The 25,237-nt window shown below is 38.3% G+C and overlaps 1 protein-coding gene across 2 annotated transcripts in view; it reads left to right on the forward strand.

Moving 5' to 3' along the window:
• The window catches only part of LOC123878978 (V-type proton ATPase subunit D-like), a 49,166-nt gene extending 29,872 nt beyond the window's left edge, over nt 1–19,294 (forward strand). The window contains exons 6-7 of one of the 2 annotated variants that reach the window (XR_006798918.1): nt 18,885–19,197; nt 19,254–19,288. Coding sequence is in view for 1 of the 2 variants with exons in the window: in XM_045926391.1 (XP_045782347.1) it covers nt 18,885–19,146 (262 nt within the window). In the remaining variant the exon portion in view is untranslated. Of the gene's footprint in view, nt 1–18,884 lie in introns of both variants that reach the window. The other variant, XM_045926391.1, reaches the window with a different exon arrangement.
• The last annotated feature ends 5,943 nt before the right edge of the window (nt 19,295–25,237 follow it).

A 25,237-nucleotide genomic window follows, 5' to 3' on the forward strand; every position in this document is an offset into this window, starting at 1 on the left:
GAAACTCGGCGGTTGCTCTTTTCAAAGATTTATATACTTACAATATTAAGCCATGTATAAAAGTAATTGTAGTCCTGCGCATTGCTGGAGCGAGCTGCAGGTCAATAGAGCCTCGATAGCTCAACGGTTGAGGAGTGGACTGAATTCCGAAAGGTCGGCGGTTCAAACCCGTTGCACTATTGTCGTACCCACTCCTGGCGCAAGCTTTACGTTTAATTGGAGGGGAAAGGGGAGTATTAGTCATGATTAGCATGGCTAATATCCTTTTTTTTAAAAAAACCACGCTCAAATGTTCTTACACATTTGACGCCTGCAAGTGACGCTGAAGTCTAGACGTCACACTAAGCCATATTATAAAGGCGAAAATTTGTGTGTATGTGTGTGTGTGTGTGTGTGTATGTTTGTTGCTCTTTCACGCAAAAACCACTGGACGGTTTGGCTGAAATTCAGAATGGAGATAGATAATATCCAGGATTAGCACATAGGCTACTTTTTATCCCGGAAATTCAAAGAGTTCCCACGGGATTTCGAAAAACCTAAATCCACGCGGACGAAGTCGGGGGTTTCGGCTAGTTTTGTTATAAGTTTCCTAACTGTAGCGAACTGTGAAAGTGATTTCTGTGTGTAGTGTGTACAGCTCTTTATTCTTCCCAATAACCCGTTACTCGGTTTTTGGAAACGAAATCAGAGCTCGTTTTACGAAGTAGGCTAGCGTTCGGTATAAATCGTTGGTTTGACAGAGCGTGAACTCAAGGAAGGGATAAAGAATGATGTATATTTACCCGACTGCGGCAAAGCCAAATGGAAGGGTTATGATTTTAGCAGTTTTATGTATGTATGTATGTTTGTATTCAGATTCTGTGTGTTCCACCGTAGTGCCTAAACTACTGGGCCGATTTTGATGAATGAGATTCGTTGTAAAGATTCGGGTGACGTAAGTATTTGAAGTTATGTGGAGGAAATATGCATGCCTGAGTGTTCTCCATAATATACTAAAAGGTGGGTGTCTCTCTGCCTATCCACACTTGGAAAATGTGGTAGGCTATGGCCAAACCATTCTTATCTAAGGTTGAGTACTATGGAACAACGCACTTTGACTTTACTTTGACTTTTTCAGCTAAAACGAGACAGATTTATGCCAGCAGTATAACGCTGTCTCGTTTTAACAGTTTCTTAAGTCTAAGCAAAGTCAAAGTGTGCTCTGTAGATCTCAGCTTCAGATTCATTATCCTTAAATAGGTAGTTCCTAAGACAGTTTCTCTGTATCTCGTAATAATTTGCATTTCTCCAAATCGTCCCAGTTAAAAAAAACAAAAAAAAACACTATATAGGTATTGTATATAGAAATGTAACTTTAATGTTCGTGGAGGCCTTGCCAAAGAATTTTCCAAGACATGATTAAAATGTGAACCTCAATATGCCATAGAGGGTGATCTAAAATCTTACTTGTTTCCAAAAATAATTAATTAATTATTATTATTTCCGGAACGTGGACGCAAAGCACCTCTTTACTTGTGGATTTCATAAAGTTAAGTTTCGTAAAGTTTTTATTCAAAATAGTAACACTACCTGACCACAATCAAACTTGATAAACAGTGTACATGTGGCTTAAGATGGGACGCGTGTGCCTAGAAGATTCCCATTCACTCTTGTTTAAAGATACCCGAATGTAATTGCCAGGAAACACCGTGGAAATCGCGGAAGAATATTCCAAACTTTAGCCATGCGTGTGCGAGCAATGATGACTCAAAACGTTTTAGGCGTGTAGATGAAATGTCAAATTCAAATCCAAAATATTTTTATTCAATTAGACTTTTTCAAGTACTTTTGATTCGTCAAAAGCATCTACCACTGGTTTGGAATGCCTTTCCTTCCGAGAAGAACCAGCAAGAAACTCTGCGGTTGCTCTACAATATTATTGCCATGTATAAAAGTAATTGAAGTCATTCGCATTGCTGGAGTGAGCGGCAGGTCAAATCCACGCTCTTTTATCATTTACATAATCTTCGATTGTATAATATTATGTACTTATGCTTTTCTGAAGAGCATACATTTTTTAAACTTGTTGACGACAATAGGATAGAAACTTGCCCGATGTCTTGCGGTATGAGTTTAAAAAGAAGAATTTTAGCGGTTTTAAAACACCCTGTACAGGCATTAAGAAGCGCGAGGATCGTCCGCGGTCCCGCCTACCACAATATCTCAAATTTATCGTTTATATTACGTGCTAAACTGTTCACTTGACCTACTTTTTATTAAAAAAAGAATCCAAAATTACAGACTATTTACATAGATATTTTTGGCTTAATAAACTCATAACTTCTGAGAAATCTTTTCAATTAATTGTTTTATTGAAAACACCTCTGTAATTCAAATTCAAAATATTTTTATTCAATTAGACTTTTAGGTACAAGTTCTTTTGAATCGTCAAAAGCATTTACCATCATCTAATGTCTAGTGTTGTTGCATAATTGCATTTAGTAACAAAGGTCGCTGGTTCAAACTCCATCCGTTGCACTATTGCCGAACCTACTCCTTTTTTTATTGTGAGGAAAATCCGTCATGGATACCACCTGCCACGGTGGAACACAGTGGTTATGTCGGATTCCTACCGACTAAAAACCTCACGGAATTCCATCCCACCGCTGACGTCGGAGCACAAGGGACCGTAAACACCTCGTCACTCCGCCAGCGGACGTCCGCCGCAGCAGACCCACCACTGGGACACTTCGTGCCCCCAAACACAGAGGCCCGTCACTAAACTGGACAGGAGAGAGACGGGTGGGGCAGTCAGTGACTGGATGGGTGATGAAACCTCATCAGTCATCACCAACCACCCATCACAGCCACACCCTCCGCTCCTGGGGCTTATGCCCCATGGGTGCGTCTACTGCGCCCTCTGCTAGGGATACTCAGAGGGACGCGCGGACAACACCCCCCTCCCTGCCAGGTTAATTAGCCATGGCTAACAATATCCCATGAAGAGAAATCGTTAACCATGTTACCAGGGTACACCGGCCCAAGCGCTGCTGTTACCCACAACACTCAGGCACACGGGGAGGTTACCTGGCTGGTACCCCGTCGTACCCACTCCTAGCACAAGCTTTACGCTTGTTTGGGGGGATATTAGTCATCACTCATCATCATAAACTTGGCTAATATTCTTTTAAAATTGGAAAAAAATTGCAATCTAACGAGCGTTTGTGAAAAGCCGACTGTGTTGTAAGCGGCAAATTCTACTATTTATATGCGAATTATTCTAGCCGGTAGGTATATCTAGCGATTGACATAAAGATTCCCATGCATGCTGCAGACGCAGTAGGCGGCTGCCAGGTATCATTCGGTAGTCGCTAGTAGCGATTAAATATCGCGTGTCGATGTACCACGCGCCGCTGCGTCCCGCTATCGAGTTACGAGAGATGACGACATGTGACACGACTCCTGTGGTGCCACTGACCTTTACATTACACGCTGGACTTGCGATTGTCATAGTTTCTTTGCGTTTGCGTCCACAGCTGGACCACTTCCACGACAGGCAAACTAAAAACCGTACTAAGCTCCTACGTTCCGCCTCAGGAAAGTGGGAAAGTCATTTGTGGGAATGAGTGTAATATTTTTTATAACAAAATCCCATAGTCAATGCTTAGTCAATATTAGACTTACCTTTACAAAAGTTTAAAAAATCTATTAAAAGTATGCTCCCGGAAAAAGTATATTATACAATCGAAGATTATGTAAATGATGCAAAAGCATGGTTTTGACTCGCTCCAGCAATGCGCGGGGCTGCAATTGCTTGTATAGTATGGCATATATGGTAAACTAGCTGACACCCGCGACTTCGTCCGGGTAGATTTAGGTTTTTCGAAATCCCGTGGGAACTCATGGTTTTCCGGGATAAAAGTAGCCTATGTAATCCAGGATATTACCTTTCTCCATTCCGAATTTCATCCAAATCCGTTCAGTAGTTTTTTGCGTGAAAGAGTAACAAACATACACACACACACACACACACACACACACACACACACATACAAACTTTCGCCTTTATAATATTAGTGTGATTGAACAGTTGAAAAGAATAACCGCCGAGTTTCTTGCTGGTTCTTCGCGGTAGGAACGGCATTCCGAACAAGTGGTAAATTATTTTGACGATTCAAAAGCACTTGTAAAAGTTTATTTGAATAAAAATCTATTCTATTCTATTATTTTTGTATAGAAGCAGGCGTTATTTTGCGGAAGTCCATGATCAAGGAACCAAAAGCTTAATTTGCTATAATCCGCTAAACCAGACAAACCACTCGTCCTTCTGGTACCTTAAATTATTTTGTTTAACAAGTGTAAATTAAAAATTTATAACACCCCCGACAAGTGAAAGTTACAGTAATTAGAAAAGAGTTGATAACTTTCAAACGGCTGAACCGATTTTCTTGGATTATAGCTAAGAACACTCTCGATCAATCCACCTTTCAAACAAAAAAAAAAACTAAATTAAAATCAGTTCAATAGTTTAGGAGCTACCTACGATGCCACAGACAGATACCCAGATACACCCATACACAGATACACACGTCAAACTTATAACACCCCTCTTTTTGGGTCGGGGGTTAAAAAAACATTAAAAGACGCCAAATTATATAGGTACTTGCCTTGCTTGTCTTGGTTGTAAAAAGTTTTTCGATATAATAATAAACGAGGGTAAAAAGAGTTTGCAAGTTAAACGCGATCGCTTTTCTCTACATAAACACATCAACGGACAATTAAAACGTTCAAAGGCGGCCTACAGTCTACACCTTTGATATTTTTTACCTTTTAAGGTAAATAAATCATTACCAAGTTCAAACGGGATAGATTCAGAGCAATTAGCACGCTAAACATTATAGTGTAAGAGCCGGACTAGATTTTATTGAGGCAATTAATACATAGGTAAAGGTAACTTAATGGCTTGCACTTTATAATTAAGCTAAGAAGCAGTGCTTAGTGCGGGTATCTTTAAAACAGGAGGGATAAGGCATCTTCTAGGTAAACACGACCCATCTTAGGCCACATCCATCGCTCCAGCAATACACGGCGCTGCAATTGCTTGTATACAGTATGGCATATTATTGTAAATTGAATATGTACTTGAAAAGAGCAACCGCCGAGTTTCTTGCTGGTTCTTCTCGGTAGGAACAGCATTCCGAACCAGTGGTAGGTTTTTTTGACGATTCAAAAGCACTTGTAAAAGTTTAATTGAATAAAAACATTTTGAATTTGAATTTGAAATTTGAACATCATCACTTTCCATCAAGTATAACTGTGGTCAAGCCTGTGCCAAAAGTTAATTTTAAAAAAAAAACTAAAAAATTTAAAGAATCAAGCAATACTTATGTTAGTTAGTTGCCTTTTAAGTAAATAAATCATTACAGAGTCCAAATAAGATAGATCTAACACAAATTTTATTTGGGCCCTGATAGTATAGAAGAGGTGGGTATGAGAACGAATGGATCTAAGAATTGATTAATTATTTATTAATGAGTGAATGCATGAAAGCGCATCTAGTGCTTTTATTGTACACTACAAAAAAAAAACAGAAAAGTGAATAAAAACTCAAATATACAAGGAATCAAAACCTTAATTTGCCTTGCCTTTATAATACGCCAGCCAAATTATAATTGGTTAAATTATAATTATAATCGGTTGAAGGATTGTAGCAAATTAAGCTTTTGGTTCCTTGTATATCATGGATTTCCGCAAAATAACGCCTGCTTTACGTAAACTTAAAACTAAAGCTACGAGCCTTTAATTCGAATCAAGAATATATTATGTGTTTTTAACAGTTGTTCTTTCACCACTGCCTCTTGTACTACATACGTCCGGCCGGATCGATGGTGTTTTATAAATAACACTTTTGCGCGTCTCGTCTGTGACCACGCCCCCTGCCTGTCCGCACGGTCGACGACTTTATACATTTTGACTGGGACATTTTGCCCGACTGCATAAAGGTACAAGAAGGGTTGTTTTTGAAGATTGTCTAATCCATACCTATATTATAAATGCGAAAGTGTGTCTGTGTGTGAGTGAGATCCCGTGGGAACTGTTTGATTTTCCGGAATAAAAAGTTGTCTATGTCAATTACAGGGACGCAATCTACCTAGGCACCACATACAAATCGGTTGAGCGAATGGGTCTTTAGGAATCTCGTGGGAACTCTTTGATTTTCCGTGATAAAAAGTAGCCTATGTCCGTCCCCGGCTATATAAGCTAACCCTGTACCTTTCGTCAGAATCGGTTAAACGGTTGGGCCGTGAAAAGGTAGTAGACAGACAGACAGGCAGACCGACAGGCAGACACATTTTCGCATTTATAATATTAGTATGGATACGAGTATATAGTATGATATAGACGAGATGGTGCCATGCCGGCAAATAATTAGGTAACATATGTCCTTCCCCACGAATACAAGCTATTTCTGTAGCATTTCTGTACCTTTCCTCAAAATCGGTTAAGCGGATGGGAAAAGTAAGCAGACAGATAGACAGATACATTTACAATGAGTATGGATTTATACTCGTATCTAGACTAAGTCTAGACTCATCTTTAGTCTGGTGTCTAGGCATTCACTGGTAACAAACAAGGCGCGCGAACTTTCTCAGACTACCTTCATTCCGGAAATTGAATTTTGCGGAGTTACATTAAATGTGACGTACTTCCTTGTTAAGGCACTTTGTACGCTTAACTGTATTTTCTTTATTTACCTATCTATTTATTGTGCGGGTGCAGTCTTAAGTGCAACGCACACCAGCAGAGCTGAAACCTATAAATCCATACTTAATATTATAAATACGAAGATCTGTCTGTCTATCTGTCTGCTAGCTTTTCACGGTCCAACAGTCTGACCGATTTTGATGAAATTTGGTACACTGTTGTTTACATCCCGAGGACTGACATAGGCTACTTTTTATCCCGGAAAATCAAAGAGTTCCCACGGGACTCTTCGAGGCCCATGCGTTTACCCGATTCATGAGTTTGGTACAGTGGTGACTTGCGCCCAGGAATTTAGGCTACCCTCTTAAAAGGGTTAAGGCCATAGTGGCCACGCTGGTCATGTGCGGATTGGCAGATTTCACACACCTTTGCGAACATTATGATGACATAAGACATCATCACACTACCAAGGCAGATTGCAGTCAAGGGCTAACTTGTATATGAAAAAAAAAGCTTGTTTCTATATCAATTCTGTGTAAATATTCATGCAAAGTGGGGGCCCATCAGTTTACCTACTAAGAAAGTAAAACAGGCCATCGATCTCTTGAAAGACTGGTAATTCGCAAGCAATTGTGTGCCATTATACAATACTATTTTCTCTTTTATTGTTCTTCCGTAATCCGTATATAGAAAAAAGCCTTTCAGTATGTCTTACTGTCTTCGTAAAAAATGGAATATTACGGAAATGTAGAGCAATGTATCAGTTATCACCCCTATGGTGTGTAAAGTTCTCAAGCTTTTGTCAAGTTTTTTACCCGACTGCAGCAAGACCCAGAAGAAGTCAATAAGATATAAGTTAGTGTAAACTGGACGGATTTAGCTGTTTGGAATGGCGATAGATCATTATACCCTGGATCCATAGGCTGCTTTTTATCCCGCAAAATCAAAGAGTTCCCACAGGATTTTGAATAAGCTTAATCCAAGTCGTGGGCATCAGCTAGTCAGCTAATAATTAATAACTTTACTAATTATTTGAATACTAGCCAATGCCCGCGACTTCGCCCGCGTGGATTTAGGTTGTTCGAAATCCCGTGGGAACTACTTGATTTTCCGGGATAAAAAGTTGCCCATGTCAATAATTGCAGGGACGCAAGCTACCTCGGTTCCTTTCATGCAAATCGGTTAAGCGGATGGGTATTTAGGAATCCCGTGGGAACTCTTTGATTTTCCGGGATAAAAAGTAGCCTATGCACATCCCTGGGATATAAGCTAACTCTGTACCCAATTTCGTCAAAATCGGTTAAACTGCTGGGCCGTGAAAAGGTAGCAGACAGACAGATAGACAGACGGACAGACACACGATCGCATTTATAATATGGATTTGCGTTTTCAACTTCAATCTAAATCCGTCATGAAATAAAAACCCACTGGATACAATTTCTTTGCTTTTCTTCTTTTTTTTCTATGCCAAAAGCCAGTCAGACGTAGTAGGTGGAAAAAGGAATGATTTTCCAGCAAGAACGGCCGTAATTTGATCCTTTTCTAATATTCATCATCAAATTGACCACACGACGCTTACGTGTGGACAAGATGGCGGCGAAATTGCACGTGGCTAGGGTTGCTTCCTTACCAGTTACTAACCCATAGAGATGTCTAGAACTAGGCATTTTTTTTGACGTGACAACGTCTTATAATTCGATAGAGCCGACTGCACGCACGAAAAAACATGACTCATGCGGCGTTACCTCGCTCTGAGGCGTTCCATGTAAGGCTTGAAGTGCAAGCGAGAGCGCGGAACGAGCGACAAAGAAGCACAATCGGCCTTTGTTGTCACGTTCAACTATCGTCAGTAAACCGACTTTACCGACAACCAATTTTTTTTAAATTTATTTAATCAAAATAATTTACCATGGATCTTTAATATTATAGCTCGCCAAACTGGTGGGCCAGTTTGTTGGCGAGGTGGCGCTCTTGATGGAGGAGGTTGTTGGTGTGGTGGTGGTAGAATTCTTGTAGGGATTTCCACACTACGGTTTTATGCTGCTTGCTGTATTGTGCGTATTAGTCGTAATCGACTGCAAATTCTGCCCCTTGATTGGTTGATTGTTTACCTTTATTTCACAGCCAATCAAAAGGCAGAAATTGTTACCGATTACAGTGACGATGAATATATTTTCTTACTAGCTGATGCCCGCGACTTCGTTCGCGTGGATGTAGTTTTTTAAAAATCCCGTGGGAACTCTTTGATTTTCCGGGATAAAAAGTAGCCTATGTGCTAATCCAGAGTATAATCTATCTCCATTCTAAATTTCAGCTCAATCCGTCCAGTAGTTTTAGCGTGAAGGAGTAACAAACATACACACACACACACACACACACACACACATACAAACTTTCTCCTTTATAACATTAGTGTGATGTGATACAATTGGGAGGGCTGGTTTGTTGCCATATATTTTTAAAACTATGAAATTATATTTCAAAATGAGAAAGGGTTTTTAGTACAAAAACAAACTAAAAATTGCACGCATTTGTCGGGAAATCGAAAAAAACAAAGTGTTTTTTCAACGTTTTGCAAATTAAGAAATACCTAGAGAAATTACACTTATTTTAGGTCTTGATCCTGTGAATACCTATCTCAGTATGTACAAATTAAACTGGAAAATAGAAAAGAAAGGTAACGTGGCCAACCGCCAAGAAAAAAATTGAGGAAATGATAGATAGTCAGAACCTCGGTATAGGAAAAGCACGCGGATACAAAAAATAAAACGATTATATTTTTTCTTAGAGTGGCAACCCTATGTGGCGGCCATTTTGTGACAATTGGCGCGATCGATGACATGCTTCATTAAATAATTAATTCTGTTCAAGGTATTTTTGCTATCTTCAGAATTCTACCATTAATGGAAACTATATCGACCTATAAATAACTAGCTGATACTCGCTACTTCGCCCGCGTGGATTTAGGTTCTTCGAAATGCCGTGGGAACTCTTTGATTTTCCGGGATAAAAAGTAGCCTATGTGCTAATCCAGGATATTACTTATCTCCATTCCAAAGGAGATCATTATTTTTGGGCCTTTTCTGAAAGTGCCGGCCAACGAAAAAAAATGGTACAGATCGTTAGAACTAGCCATTTGGAGTAATAGTTAATATGGCAGAAAAGTTGTAGGATTGTTCTGAACCAAGATATACAGGGTCGAAGATTCGTCATTTTCATACATTTTATTGATTTCTAAAAGTGCTGAGAAACATAAAATAATGTTAGATATTGCTAGAACTAATGATTTGAAGCAATTTTCATTATGACGCGAAGGCTGTGGGGCCATTATATGTCGTGTTATACAAGGTATACAAAAAATGAATATACTTTGTATAATTAACTGTAACCGATTTTATGATTTTGTTACCGTTTTGATTGTTTTATACGAATATGAATACACGTACAATTATTTTGACTCCCACGAAGTGCTGGATCAGCTGCAATGTGGACAAAATTCGTTTATACATACCTGGATTGTATGCGGCCTTGTAATACTAGGTGATCTCATCCAGCCATCTCCCAAACTCCTGCCACTGGGAATTGGGATATCTCCGGCGAGCTCTGTGATGAATGCACCATTTGGTTATACGTACTGTTCACCATAGTAACTACGGGCTTGCTTCAGTCGATAGCTGCCCAAAGCAACCTGCGTCAATTCTTCTGTGAATCTAGGAAAGTCATTGAATGGAGGATGTTGGCTTCCATAGCCTGGAAATGAGCTCTCCTTCTATTATAATTACATATTGTTTGTGATAACAAGTTCTGCTGAACTGTTTTGCTCACTGACCGTTCATGGATTACGTCAAGAAAATCACGTGCATGCACGTTGTTGTCTATCAGAACATGATAGCCGTTCAGCAATGCTGACAAAATCCTGAAATAATCGATCACGTTACTTAATGCCCGGTCACTCTGATCAATCCTGAGCAAACGGAAATCTCTTTTAAAGCAATTGTTCATCACTTCCACAATCCAGCGGCAAATGTGAACAAGCTTAGATTTATTGGTTTGGTCAGTAATTAGCTGGGTTTCATTTAAATGTTTTGTTTCTAGCATTTGTGTCACATAACCGCATGCCTCAAGAAAGAAAGGCTATCTATAAAGGGCATGTACAGACAGATACAGGCATGTACATATATCTTCAGAAAAGCACTAATTACTTTTTCCAGTGAAAATCATACCCTAACCACAAGTTCCGAAACCACTAAAAGCCTTTATATTTGTTTGTGAAGATTTTTACTGGATTTTTATCTTAATCCATGGTTTTAGAGATACCATAAATAATCTTGAGGTAATCTTTCTTTCCTAAGGTGTGCGGTTATGTGGCACAAATGCCAGTAACAAAACATCAGTAAAAAACCCAGCTAACTACTGACCAAGCCAATAAATCTAGACTTTTTACCATTTGCTGCTGGATAATGTAAATGATTAACGACCGCTTTGGAAGAGATTTTTGTTTACTCAGGGTTATTCAGGATTTGTAACCGGACATTAAGTAACATGATCGATAATTTCAGGATTTTGTCAGCATTGCTGAACGGCTATCATGTTCTGATAGACAACAACGTGCATGCACGTGATTTTCTTGACGTAATCCATGAACGGTCAGTGAGCAAAACAGTTCAGCAGAACTTGTTATCACAAACAATATGTAATTATAATAGAAGGAGAGCTCATTTCCAGGCTATGGAAGCCAACATCCTCCATTCAATGACTTTCCTAGATTCACAGAAGAATTGACGCAGGTTGCTTTGGGCAGCTATCGACTGAAGCAAGCCCGTAGTTACTATGGTGAACAGTACGTATAACCAAATGGTGCATTCATCACAGAGCTCGCCGGAGATATCCCAATTCCCAGTGGCAGGAGTTTGGGAGATGGCTGGATGAGATCACCTAGTATTACAAGGCCGCATACAATCCAGGTATGTATAAACGAATTTTGTCCACATTGCAGCTGATCCAGCACTTCGTGGGAGTCAAAATAATTGTACGTGTATTCATATTCGTATAAAACAATCAAAACGGTAACAAAATCATAAAATCGGTTACAATTAATTATACAAAGTATATTCATTTTTTGTATACCTTGTATAACACGACATATAATGGCCCCACAGCCTTCGCGTCATAATGACAATTGCTTCAAATCATTAGTTCTAGCAATATCTAACATTATTTTATGTTTCTCAGCACTTTTAGAAATCAATAAAATGTATGAAAATGACGAATCTTCGACCCTGTATATCTTGGTTCAGAACAATCCTACAACTTTTCTGCCATATTAACTATTACTCCAAATGGCTAGTTCTAACGATCCGTACCATTTTTTTTCGTTGGCCGGCACTTTCAGAAAAGGCCCAAAAATGTATGGAGCTAGAATAATCTCCTTTCAGCCAAATCCATCAAGTAGTTTTTGCGAGAAGGAGTAACGAACACACACACACACACACATACACATACACACAAACTTTCGCCTTTATAATATTAGTGTGAAGTGTGATTTTTACATTTTTTCAACTTTAATTTTAATTATCTGGCTCGCTGATATAGCCTAGTGGTTAAAGACTTCAGCCTTCTATTAGAAGGGTCTGAATTCGATCCTGGTCACCTCTAGCCTTGTTACAGACCTCGTTAACTTCTGGTCTGGTCTGATGGGAGATTTCGGCCTTAGCTAATTACCAGTTACCACCCTACCGGCAAAGCCTTGCCGCCAAGCGATTTAGCGTTCCGGTGCCGTGTAGAAACCAAAGGAGTACCAAATGGGCTTAATGAAAACTGCCATACCCCTTCCAGGTTAGCCCGCTTCCATCTTAGACTGCATCATCACTTACCACCAGGTGAGATTGCAGTCAAGGGCTGAATTATACCTGGATTTAAAAAAAAATTAGAAGTGCGTGCCCGGCATCGAACCCTCGGAATAAAAAGCCGACGTCTAACCTCATCGATCTTCATCGCTTTCGTCGCTTTTTGAGTTTTAATTAAAAGTGTAAATTAAAAATTTATAACACCCTCGAAAAGTGAAGGTTACAGTAACTAGAAGAACAAGAGCTGATAACTTTCAAACGGCTGTACCGATTTTCTTGGATTATAGCTAAGAACACTCTCGATCAAGCCACCTTTCAAACAAAAAATACTAAATTAAAATCGGTTCATTAGTTTTGGAGCTACGATGCTACAGACAGATACACAGATACACTGAAACACAGATACACATGTCAAACTTATAACACCCCTCTTTTTGGGTCGGGGGTTAATAATGATGTGAATTCATACAAATATTTTTCAGTAAATCAAGGGGATTTCTATATACATTGTTTTCTTTGGCTTCTTACGCCTCATAAAGTACTAAAATGTATCTACTTGTGATCTGAAGTATGTCTTAACCTGTCATTTAGCTATTATTTCCTTTATCATTAAATGACACTATACAATTAAAAAGTTCCGTAATGACAAACGTTTCTCTTCCGATCCTCCATCCATGCAAATGCATGAAGTCGTACTCTCCGCAACTAGCTCCATACAAACGTAGTTTGGATCTCATTGAATATTAACAAATCAAACTCGATGTAATTTTGTAGACACGTTTTTAACCCCCAACCCAAAAAGAGGGATGTTATAAGTTTGACGTGTGTATCTGTGTATCTGTCTGTGGCATCGTAGCTCCTAAACGAATGAACCGATTTAAATTTAGTTTTTTTTTTGTTTGAAAAGTGGCTTGATCGAGAGTGTTCTTAGCCAAGAAAATTGGGTCGGGGGTTAAAAACCCACAAAATTTCTGGTATTTACAAAACTTCATTGAGTTTGATATTCAAACGAGAGCGAAACTACGTTTGTATAAAACGCACGACGGATAAACTCCACAATATGACACTATGCAATTAAAAAGTTCCGTAATGACAGACGTTTCGCTCTGAGGAAGGAATTATTTATTGCCACTATAACTCGTTCTTTCGATCCTCGATCCATACTTTACAAATGCATCATGTCGTCTTTTATACTGAACGATAATTTATTTCTATTTTTAACCCCCGACCCAAAAAGAGGGGTGTTATAAGTTTGACGTGTGTATCTGTGTATCTGTCCGTGGCATCGTAGCTCCTAAACTAATGAACCGATTTTAATTTAGTTGTTTTTGTTTGAAAGGTGGCTTGATTGAGAGTGTTCTTAGCTGTAATCCAAGAAAATTGGTTCAGCCGTTTGAAAGTTATCAGCTCTTTTCTAGTTATTACTGTAACCTTCACTTGTCGGGGGCGCTATAAATTTTTAATTTACACTTGTTGTTGAGCCCGAGTTTGAAACATTTGAAAATACTATGAAGAAGTCTCAAAAATGCAGATTTCCTCACGATTTACCTTCACCACTCTGAAAATGTCTACAGTGAGAGACAACTACAAATCAAAAACAAAAAGTAAATATTGTATAGAAGCAGACGTAACTTTGCGAAAGTCCGTGATATACAAGGAACCAAAACCTTAATTTGCTATAATGCGCTAATATATGAATCTGTATGGTGCAACATGCAGCATGCGATATGCACCGCCCGCCCTCCCACTGCTAAACATGTAGGAAAAGCCAACCATCAAGCAAGCAATACGACGCACGTTTCGCCCCGACACCGGAGCATCCTCAGGAGATGTAGACCTTACAATGCACAAAAGCTTTTGGTTCCTTGTAAAAATTAAGTAACATTGTTCCCAAGTACTTTTAATCAAAATACGAATCGTTTTGCTTATTATAATATCTTTGGATCTCAATGAAATCAAGAGATACAAACATGCCAATTTTGTAATTACATTAGTTCTGAGATCGTATCAGATTGATATCGTATCGCAAAATGTAAAAGGCTTAAATAGTTTATGATTCTCTTTGGTTCTAAAATCTGGGCGATTCGATTATGAATATTATATTATTCGGTGGCGATATCGATTTTCGAATCGGATAGAATATCGTATTATACGATGCAGTTGCATTAATTGTTGTAATATTTAGTAGCGTTTTGTAGGAAATTGGAGTTTTGGTATTGCTTTATCTATGCCTCGTTGGTTTTCGTAGTCGTCAATCGATAGACGCCCACTGCTGGACATAGGTGGGACAGAATCCCGTGGGATCACCAAGAATGCAATTCCTTACAGCATCAGGATTGAGGAGTTGGGTCCTCGAGGTGAACGACAAAGTCTTTACTTGGTCAATGATATCTTCAATATCAATTTATAACCGACATTTTCTAAATCCCATCAGCTTTGGTGGTCAGATCCCCTGCAGCATCAGGATTGAGGAGTTGAAATCCAAACTACCGTTGAGCTATCGATAGCTCAACGGTTGAGGAGTGGACTGAATTCCGAAAGGTCAGTGGTTCAAACCCCACCCGTTGGACTATTGTCGTACCCACTCCTGGCACAAGCTTTACGCTTAATTGGAGGGGAAAGGGGAGTATTAATCATGATTAGCATGACTAATATTCTTAATTTAAAAAAAAAAAGGCCTAAGAGTTCTCCATAATGTTCTCAAAGATGTGTGAGGTCTGCCAATTCGCACTTTTTGACCCTGGGTGGGTTAGTACCCTGGAACCCTGGGTTCTGCAGCGGGCTAGCGATGGATTAATTTTTTTTTTATTTTTTTTATTTTTTTTATTGCCTTTAATGAAAATATTACAATAAAACTTAAAGCTAGCCTTATCTAATTACTATACAAATCATGCCCGGATTAAATTATGATGATGAGTCATGAGATATTATTATACTGCGAACATGGCGGAAAAGAAGATTTTATTTTCGTTGAAATTATTTTTAGTTTTTTTATTAAGAAGTTTAGTTCATTTTTTCCTTCATCAGTATTTTATTGTCGTTTCCCGCCCAGGCCAAGTCGCCACGCCTCTTCCTTTATTTACAGTTCGCAATAAATACTTATCGTTCCGCCATATTGGATTTACATAATGAGCTTACGCGACATAGAACTGTGATATCACTAGAGCGCGCAGTGTCCCGAAAACAGAACTACTAACTAGAAACTAGGAGTTCAAGCTGTTTTCAAGACGCCAGTTATGATTTTTGTCGTTCAGTGCGAGTGGATTAGCTATAAAGTAAGACTATATACCCTTACTAATAAAAAATACGTCATTGCGTAGTGCGTATGCATGATTTATGCAAGGCAAATGTATGCCTAAAATGTTTTTTTATAAAAAGAATATTAGCCATGCTTATCATGACTAATACTCCCCTTTTCCCCTCCAATTAGGCGTAAAGCTTGTGCCAGGAGCGGGTACGACAATAGTGCAACGGGTGGGGTTTGAACCGCCGACCTTTCGGAATTCAGTCCGCTTCTCAACCGTTGAGCTATCGAGGCTCATTTGTGTATAAGTCATTGTGTAAATTTTATAAGTAAGGGTTTTCATCATAACTGTGACACAATTTTCACGACTATTTAGTGACCGTGATTATTTAGATAAATTATTACCGAATAAACTTAAGGAGGAGCACAATTCATCGCACAATTAAAAAAATCTTAATAAATACCATAAAACAATTGCTTTTATTCGGTAAAGCTCATAGTATTTGACGTTTGTAGCAATAATGTAAGCATGGTTTTATTTTATTTAGATACATTTAAATATTTTTATATGTAAGTACTTTATATAATATACCTATTTACTTTGCGTTGATATTACAAGGCTAGTATTTAAAATGTTAAATTTTCCAAGCTTACATGAGTAGTGGGTACCCATTTAGAAATAGGTCTAATATAATTAATAGGGAGCGTTTTTTTGACGCTTAATGCGTGAGGTTTGCTACTCTAAATAATATACCAGCTCTATGCCTCACAAACATAAAATTGATTACGCTTGACGTTGTAAAAATGGTATCAAAGTCATGGCTCATTGCTGGAAGATATTGTTCCCGAAATTGTCTGTTTCTGTTTCTATGATTAGTCATACAACAAGATAAAACCGAAACCTGACGATTAAGGTGCCTTACTAAAGAACTTATAAATGGAGTAAAGGTGCCCACGCACTCGAACTGAACTGCATCGGAACTGCGCGTCGCGTCAGCGCCCCGCACGATATTCTCTCCAGCCGCGCCGCGCGGCAGTGACGACGTACGCGCGCAGTTCAGCTGCAGTTCAGTTCGAGTGCGTGGGCACCTTTACTCCATTTATAAGTGCTACTAGCTGATGCCCGCGACTTCGTTCGCGTAGCCTATGTGCATTCCATTCCAAATTTCAGACAAATCCGTCCAGTAGTTTTTGCGTGAAGGAGTAACAAACATACACACACACACTCACACACACACATACAAACTTTCGCCTTTATAATAATAGTGTAATTTTTTTCCGTGAATAGAGTATAGTCAGACTATGCAGATTGCGACTGCATTACGCAATAGCCCTGCACCATAGATATACTATAACTTAGATATATCAACCTAGAGCTCGATACGCTTTGGTCGGCAGACCGCAAAGTTTGGAAATGTGCATTTTAAATATTAAAGCGACACTGAAATAGCCCGACTTGTCTCCACTAATTGACTATAAGAGTGACAACCCTGTTATTTAACCACTGAAGTTTACATTAGGGCTGCCACTGCGACTAATTACTAAAATTAAAATCAGAAGTACATATTTGTAATTTAAGATGTCGATTCCACTGCCAGAGGTCTTGAGTTTAGAGTTTAAAGTTCTGAGTTCCATGTAAACTATGCGATGCCTTGAACCTTTTTGGACCATAATAGTGAAATAAGTAACCAAATTATATAAATCTGTAGTTAAATCATTATTTTAAATCGACCGAATCAAGTCTTCAAAATCAAAAAAGCGAAATAGATTACGCATTTACTTTTGACAAAAATTTTACCCTTAACCTTAACTAGATTGAGTGGTACCTCTACCACTTTGCTATTATATTATTATTGGTTATAAACTTTAACGTTAACATGAGTTTAATCTTACGATATGCAACTGGGCCTCACAGCTAATATTATTTTAGTTAGTCGAGACACCTGTATTAGCAAGTCTGAAAAAAATTTGGTCCTGCCTTGTTACTGTCAATTTGCCTAGTGTCATCCCTTGCACTAAAAACTTTACGGGATACCTACATAGTACATATCCTCTAACAATTTGCACTGTTTTAGATTTCTGTGATTTTAAAACACTTTTGAAACCAAATATGTATATGTATACCCAAATGTTTCTTTAGAACGGTTTTAGATTAGTTTTTTACGCGACTGCGCAAAAAAGGACTTTAATGTTTTCAGGGTTCATATGTGTATGTATGTGAGTTCTTTATTCCATCATAACTTCTGTCTGCCTGAATCGATTTTGTTTGGGATACTTATTTATAGTTAGAATCCTTACATCATCCCGAGTGACAAGTGACAAACATCATACATTTTTGCCCATTCCCCTTTTGAAAAAATTTGCACTCGCTGCGCTCGTATTCTTGTTTATTGCTGTACCAGCTGATGTCCACGACGTAGATTTAGATTTTAAAATCCCGTAGGAACTCGTTGTTTTTCCGGGATAAAAATAAGCTATGTCATTCTCCAGGTTTAACTATAACCATGCAAAAACTCGCGTCTATCCGTTGCTTCGTTGCAACGTGATTGAAGGACAAACCAATTAACCAACAAACAAACACACTTTCGCATTTATAATATGGGTAGTGATTCTATCTTACTGTCAAATTGAAAGGTACACTAACTTACAATATCAACTCAAGCAAAAGTTCTTTTCTCATGAAATACAGCTAGCTATTCGGGTAGTGTAGCTGAGTTTGTTGTGGGCTCTTCTCAGAGTTGGGCGCGTTTGGAAACCTCGTAGCTTTAGTTTTAAGTTACGTAATTTTATTTTATTTTATATAAAAGAATATTAGCCATGTTAAATGACTAATATTCCCCTTTCCTCTCCAACTAAGCGTCAGGCTTGTGCTAGGAGTAGGTACGACAATAGTGCAACGGGCGGGGTTTGAACCGTCGACCTTTCGGTTTCCAGTCCACTCCTTTACCGGTTGAGTTATTGAGGCTCTAAATTTTCACCACTATATCGTACAAATGTAACAATTCCGAACATCAAAAGGAGTACAATTGTACCCTACTTTGAATAAATGATTTTGACTTTGACTTTGACTTTGTAGTCTCGGATATAATAAGTAATTCCTTTGGTTACAGAAAATCAAACGTCCTCGCCAAGATTGTTATACCAAGGCTGAACGCGACGGCACACTATATTACCTCTGAACTAGAAGAGAAAGAGAGGGAAGAGGTGTTTCGCCTGAAAAGAGTGAAACAGAAGAAGGACTCTGAAAAGCATATGGATGAATTGAAACGAATGGCAGATGAAGATCCAAAGGTTAAAAATGAAGCTAAATCGGAGGGACTGGTGGTTCTTAAGAGTGAGGAGCGACAGCCAGCGCAAGATAAAGCAGATTAAGAGGCATGACATGATGACTTCATTGAAAGATGATGAACAAAATAATAGATAGTAAATAGATATATAAATAATAGATATATAAATAATAAATAGATATAGAATAATAGATAGATTCAGCCGCTACAAATAATACGCTGACACTTAATTATTGTCTGTCTGTGTGATTCAAGAAAACCGGCCAAGTGCGAGTCAGACGCGCGCACTGAGGGTTCCGTATTCGGGTATTTTCCCACCATTTTGCACGATAAATCAAAAACTATTATGCATAAAAATAAATAAAAATCTGCTTTAGAATGTACAGGTAAAGCCCTTTCATATGATACCCCACTTGGTATAGTTATCTAACTTTGAAAATTGAAACACATTTTAATTTTTTTTTTAATGATGTAACCGTAAATTCGCGGTTTTCAGATTTATTCCTGTACTTGTGCTATAAGACCTACCTACCTGACAAATTTCATGATTGTAGGTCAACGGGAAGTACCCTATAGGTTTCTTGACAGACACGACGGACAGACAGACAGACAACAAAGTGATCCTATAACGGTTCCGTTTTTCCTTTTGAGGTACGGAACCCTAAAAAAATTAAAGCAAAAGAACTATTAATTGATATAACCAAAGATAATCCTTTACTAAGGATATGCTGGAAGAAAAATTTGTAGATGGAAATAACGGAAAGTTGGAAGTACCCTATAGGTTTTGGTTCCCTAGACGGGTCTTGACAGACACGACAGACAGACAGACAGACAACGAAGTGGTAGTGATCTATGGAGATATTGAACCCTAAAAAATAGAAATTAAGCTAAAACACGACTTGTATACTTATTAAACTATCTTCTTACAAAATGTGTTGTTAATGATTTACTTGATAATTAAGTATGTACGTACAACTGGCTGAATTACCCTGGCTTGGAGCCAATGGAAATTCTGAAAATCTTTTGATATAGATCGGTCAGTCAGTCAGTCAGTGACCCTTTTCCTTATATATTACTAGAGGATGCCCGCGGCTTCGCCCGCCTGGATTTCGGTTTTTTAAATCCCGCAGAAACTCTTTGATTTTCCGGGATAAAAAGTAGGGGAAGGCGGGATGTAGCCCATGTCTGTACCAAATTTCATCAAAATTGGTTCAGCGGTTGGGCCGTGAAAACGTAGCAGACAGACAGACAGACAGACAGACAGACACACTTTCGCATTTATAATATTAGTATGGATTTAAAAGATTTTGCCAGGACGCGCAGTTTTAATCCATACTTACTAATATTATAAATGCGAGAGTGTGTCTGTCCGTCTGTCTGTCTGTCTGCCTGCTACCTTTTCACGGCCCAACAGTTTAACCGATTCTGACGAAATTTCGGTGCAGAGTTAGCTTATATCCCGGAGACGGATATAGGCTACTTTTTATCCCGGAAAATCAAACAGTTCTCGCGGGATTCTTAAAGACCTATTCGCTTAATCGATTTGTATGGGTACCGAGGTAGCTTGCGTCCCTGTTATTGACATATTATAGGCAACTTTTTATTCCGGAAAATCTACGGGATCTTTAAAATCCTAAATCCACGCGGACGAAGTCGCGGGCATCCTCTAATTTAAAATATTTCAATTTTTCATCTTAGGTAATATTGTGATGAGGAAATCTTTTGAAAAGGTATCAATAGCATGAAAATATTTAAAAGCAGCGCTTCAACAATAATATTGAATTGTCATTGTGCTATTAAGAAATTGCTCAATTTCTTTTTTGTGGGCAGGGAAAACTGTCTAGTGATGTGAGCTTTATTATCGATAAATTCTGTCGATTGATAGACCCGTAATTTTCAGTATCAAATATAAAACTGAATTTTAATAATGGATACAAAGAACAAGCAAAAATCCTAAATTAATACGATGTATTAGCTTCGCTTGGCGAAAACAGGGGTACCTACTCTTTGTTCAATATCCTGTGGGAATTCCGAAAAATCTGGCCTTATTCCTTATCTTCATTGTAAAGGAACCTCTCTCTTTTCTTTTCATTTCATTTCATTTATTGCAAGATTGTAAGTAAAAAAGATGTTACATAAATTTTAAGTAGGTACGTATCACAATCTGCCATGACATGGCGTGCAAAATTTACTATCTTTACACACATTTTCAATAAGTACATAAAATATCATTCTTAATCAATAGAAAATTAAACATTAATAGGTAGGTACTTCTGGAGTCACAATTATAAAATAAATATATGTCACAATGTTACAAGTCAAAAATTTAAATATAGAAATATAAATGTATTTCTTCAGGTGATAATATAAGAGAGACCTAATTCCGGACAAGTAGAATCACATCAAGTCAAATCAATAAATATAATGTCAGATAGCTAAGATATTTTAAAATTATAATTTTATGACAAAATAGTTAGTTAAGTAATAACAATAGAAAGACTTGATCCATCTTTGTAGATGGATGATAATATATAGATTTTTGGAATAATAAAACGTTAGGAAATACGATTAGTGTCCTATAAACCCTTAGTAAAGAGTTTCTAGGACACTAGGCTTCTAACTATTGGAGGATCACTTGCTTTTCATGATTTCAGTTATATATCGATCAGAAAAATATCGATATTTGAGTCTCATCACCTATTTAGGACAAGGATGACTTTCTTTATATTTCTTGTAGGATTTTTGTATTAGTTTTAGTATTATCGATTAATAAAGCATCGATATTGTGTCCCGTCCCTACAAGGCAGCCATTAGGCATGTTGCGGCGCTGTCAACTCGCATCAATCATAATCAACCTTTGTCCGAGTATCGAGAATATCCGGATAAAAGAAAACTCCGAGTGGCCATGGAATACGAACGATCAATCACTGTTTAGTTGGAAACGGAGAAACAAATAGGCGGATAAACTTCAAATGAGAACGGGGCGCGTTTGGAACCCACGTAGCTTTAGTTTTAAGTTTACGTAATTAAATATCACCATTATATTATCATTTTACAAAATATCTAAAAACTAGCTGATACCCGCGACTTCGTTCGCGTGGATGTAGGCTTTTTGAATTCCCGTGGGAACTCTTTGATTTTCCGGGATAAAAAGTAGCCTATGTGCTAATCCAGGGTATAATCTATCTCCATTCCAAATTTCAGCCCAATCCGTCCAGTAGTTTTTGCGTGAAGGAGTAACAAACACACACACACACATACAAACTTTCTCCTTTATAATATTAAGTGTGATTCTCCATCAAAGGGTGTACAATAGTACCTACTTTGAATAAATGATTTGAGTTTGAGTTTGAGTTTGAATACTAAAGGGATTCTTAAATTTTAAGATCTCCTTAAATTCTAAGTGATAACTTAGTTGTTAAAACAGCGACTAATTTTAGGATTCCGTACCTGAAAAGGAAAAAAGAAACCCTTACAGGATCACTTTGTTGTCCAAAATTAGAACCACTGGATTTTAACCTATTCAGTGATTAAAACCATCATCTAATGAGAGCAAAGTTAGACAATTTTGGTCTCATTAGATTCAGTACACCTTAATCTAGGCTCGTACGTTTCTTTTTTTAGTATTTTAGTTTAGTTGAATTTAAAAAAAAAATTAGGTCAAAAATATGGATATTTAGACGCTAGTAACTTTTAACATAAGCAATTATATTTCTTAAAAATTAAAACGTACGAGTATAGTTCTTCAATATAATCTACAACATTTCCAACAAGTGTAAATTAAAAATTTATAACACCCCCGACAAGTGAAGGTTACAGTAACTAAAAAAGACCTGATAACTTTCAAACGGCTGAACCGATTTTCTTGGATTATAGCTAAGAACACTCTCGATCAAGCCACCTTTCAAACAAAAAAAAACTAAATTAAAATCGGTTCATTAGTTTAGGAGCTACGATGCCACAGATAGATACACAGATACATACGTCAAACTTATAACACCCCTCTTTTTGGGTCGGGGGTTAAAAATTATGAAAATTGGACTACATTTACGGGGAGAAAAATGTAAATAGGTATCCAGATAAAAGAAAATCCGAGTGTTTATTATGAAACTAGCTGATGCCCGCAGCTTCGCCCGCGTGGATTGGTTAGATCCCCTGCAGCATCAGGATTGAGGAGTTGGACTCCAAATTTTTTATGAAACAATGTAGCAAAGTTCCTCTATCGATTAAAAAAGAAATGACGCAAATAGGTTCAGAAATCTCGGAGATTTCGGTGTACATAGGTAGAAAAACACAACTCCCTTTTTGAAAGTCGGTTAAAAAAGTAGCCTATGTTACTCCCTGGTCAATTCTCTACTTGTCTGTGAAAATCCCGTCAAAATCGGTTCAGCCGTTCCCAAGATTAGCCTTTTCAAACAGACAGACAGACAGACAGACAGACAAAAATTTTAAAAACGTGTGATTCAGTTATAGTATCGTTCAAATAACCGTATGACCTTAATATGAGGTAGTTATTTCGAAATTACAGACAGACACTCCAATTTTATTTATTAGTATATAAATAAGGACGATCAATCACTGTTTAGTTGGTAAGGGGAAAACTAAAGAACAAAATATGCTTATAACTTAAGTATGAGTGAATAGTTGAATATTTAATACAGGATTTTTAGGGGCTAAAGCAACTTCTCTGGCGCAATGGTGAATGTGGTCTTATAAGTATGAGATTCCGTGTTCGATTCCCGGCTAGGCCAATTTTCTCTGGTTTTGTCTGGTTCCTACCAGACGAAAAAAGAGAAAATTTGCTTAGCCGAGAAAATTGGCCTAGCCGAGAAAATTGGCCCAGCCGAGAAAATTGGCCTAGCCGAGAAAATTGGCCTAGGCTTCAACTTTACCGACAAAGGCCAAAGAGATGTAATCTAGCGTGTATAATATAGTGTTCCGGTATGACATCGCATACAAACCGATCAAGGGTATGTTTTTTATTTCATTCAGATACAAGTTAGCCCTTGACTGCTATCTCACCTGGTGGTAAGTGATGATGCAGTCTAAGATGGAAGAGGGCTAACGTGGAAAGGTTATGGCAGTTTTAATTAAACAGACACCCCTTTGGTTTCTACACGGCATCGTACTGGAACGCTAAATTGTTTGGCGGCACGCTTTGCCAGTAGGGTGGTAACTAGCCACGGCCAAAGCCTCCCACGGAACCAGACCAGAAGGTCGTCCTGTATAGACTATATTCCCTATAATCTTATCCTATATTATAGTCTTAACTACTAGTTTATCACCGCATGGTAGCACCATTATAGAATTCGCGAGTGCGAGTCAGACTCGCGCACTACTACTAGACGATATTTTATTCAGATACAAGTTAGCCCTTGACTGCAATCTCATCTGGTGGTAAGTGATTACAGTCTGAATTACGAAATTAGTAAGGTTATCTACCTTTCATAATTCTAGGTCAACGGGAAGCACCCTATAGATTTTCTTGACAGACAGACAGACAACGAAGTGTTCCTAAAAGGGTTCCGTTTTTCCTTTTGAGGTACGGAACCCTAATAAAATCCGAAAATCTATCACAAGTTGTGTTTAAATATATTATTGTTACTTAAAGTGTCACGGTGGAACAGACGTGCTAACAATCATGGCTGTTGTTTGCGAGATTATTATGTTTTGACGCCGATTCGTAGGGTGGCCATGATGAGATAAAGCAATAGTAGTCTATTCAATTCCATCAGCCTGTATGCGTCCAATGCTGGAAATAGGCCTTTCCAAGAGCGCGCCACCAAACTCGTCCTCCGCCTTCCTCATCCACCCGCTTTCCACCATGTACTTCAGGTCATCGGTCCAGCGGGCTGGAGGTCGTCCCACACTGCGCTTACCCGTACGCGGTCTCCACTCCAGAACACTTCTGCCCCATTGGTCGTTACGATAGACATTACCTGCCCCATTGCCACTTCAGCTACTAGTCTATAGGTACATAATGTTATAAGTCATACAATCCAGCTAGATAGGGCTATTTTTTTATTCTATATAGGTAAGCGCTTGACCACAATCACACCTGATGGAAAGTGATGATGTGGTCTAAGATGGGACGCGGAATTTCGAGAAATTGGCCCTATCTAGCATGATGATCATCATAATTATTATCAACCCGCTATCGGCCCACTTGTAGCATG

This window comes from Maniola jurtina, chromosome 27, assembly GCF_905333055.1.
Source record: "Maniola jurtina chromosome 27, ilManJurt1.1, whole genome shotgun sequence".
In the NCBI taxonomy this organism is placed as follows: Eukaryota; Metazoa; Arthropoda; class Insecta; order Lepidoptera; family Nymphalidae; genus Maniola; species Maniola jurtina.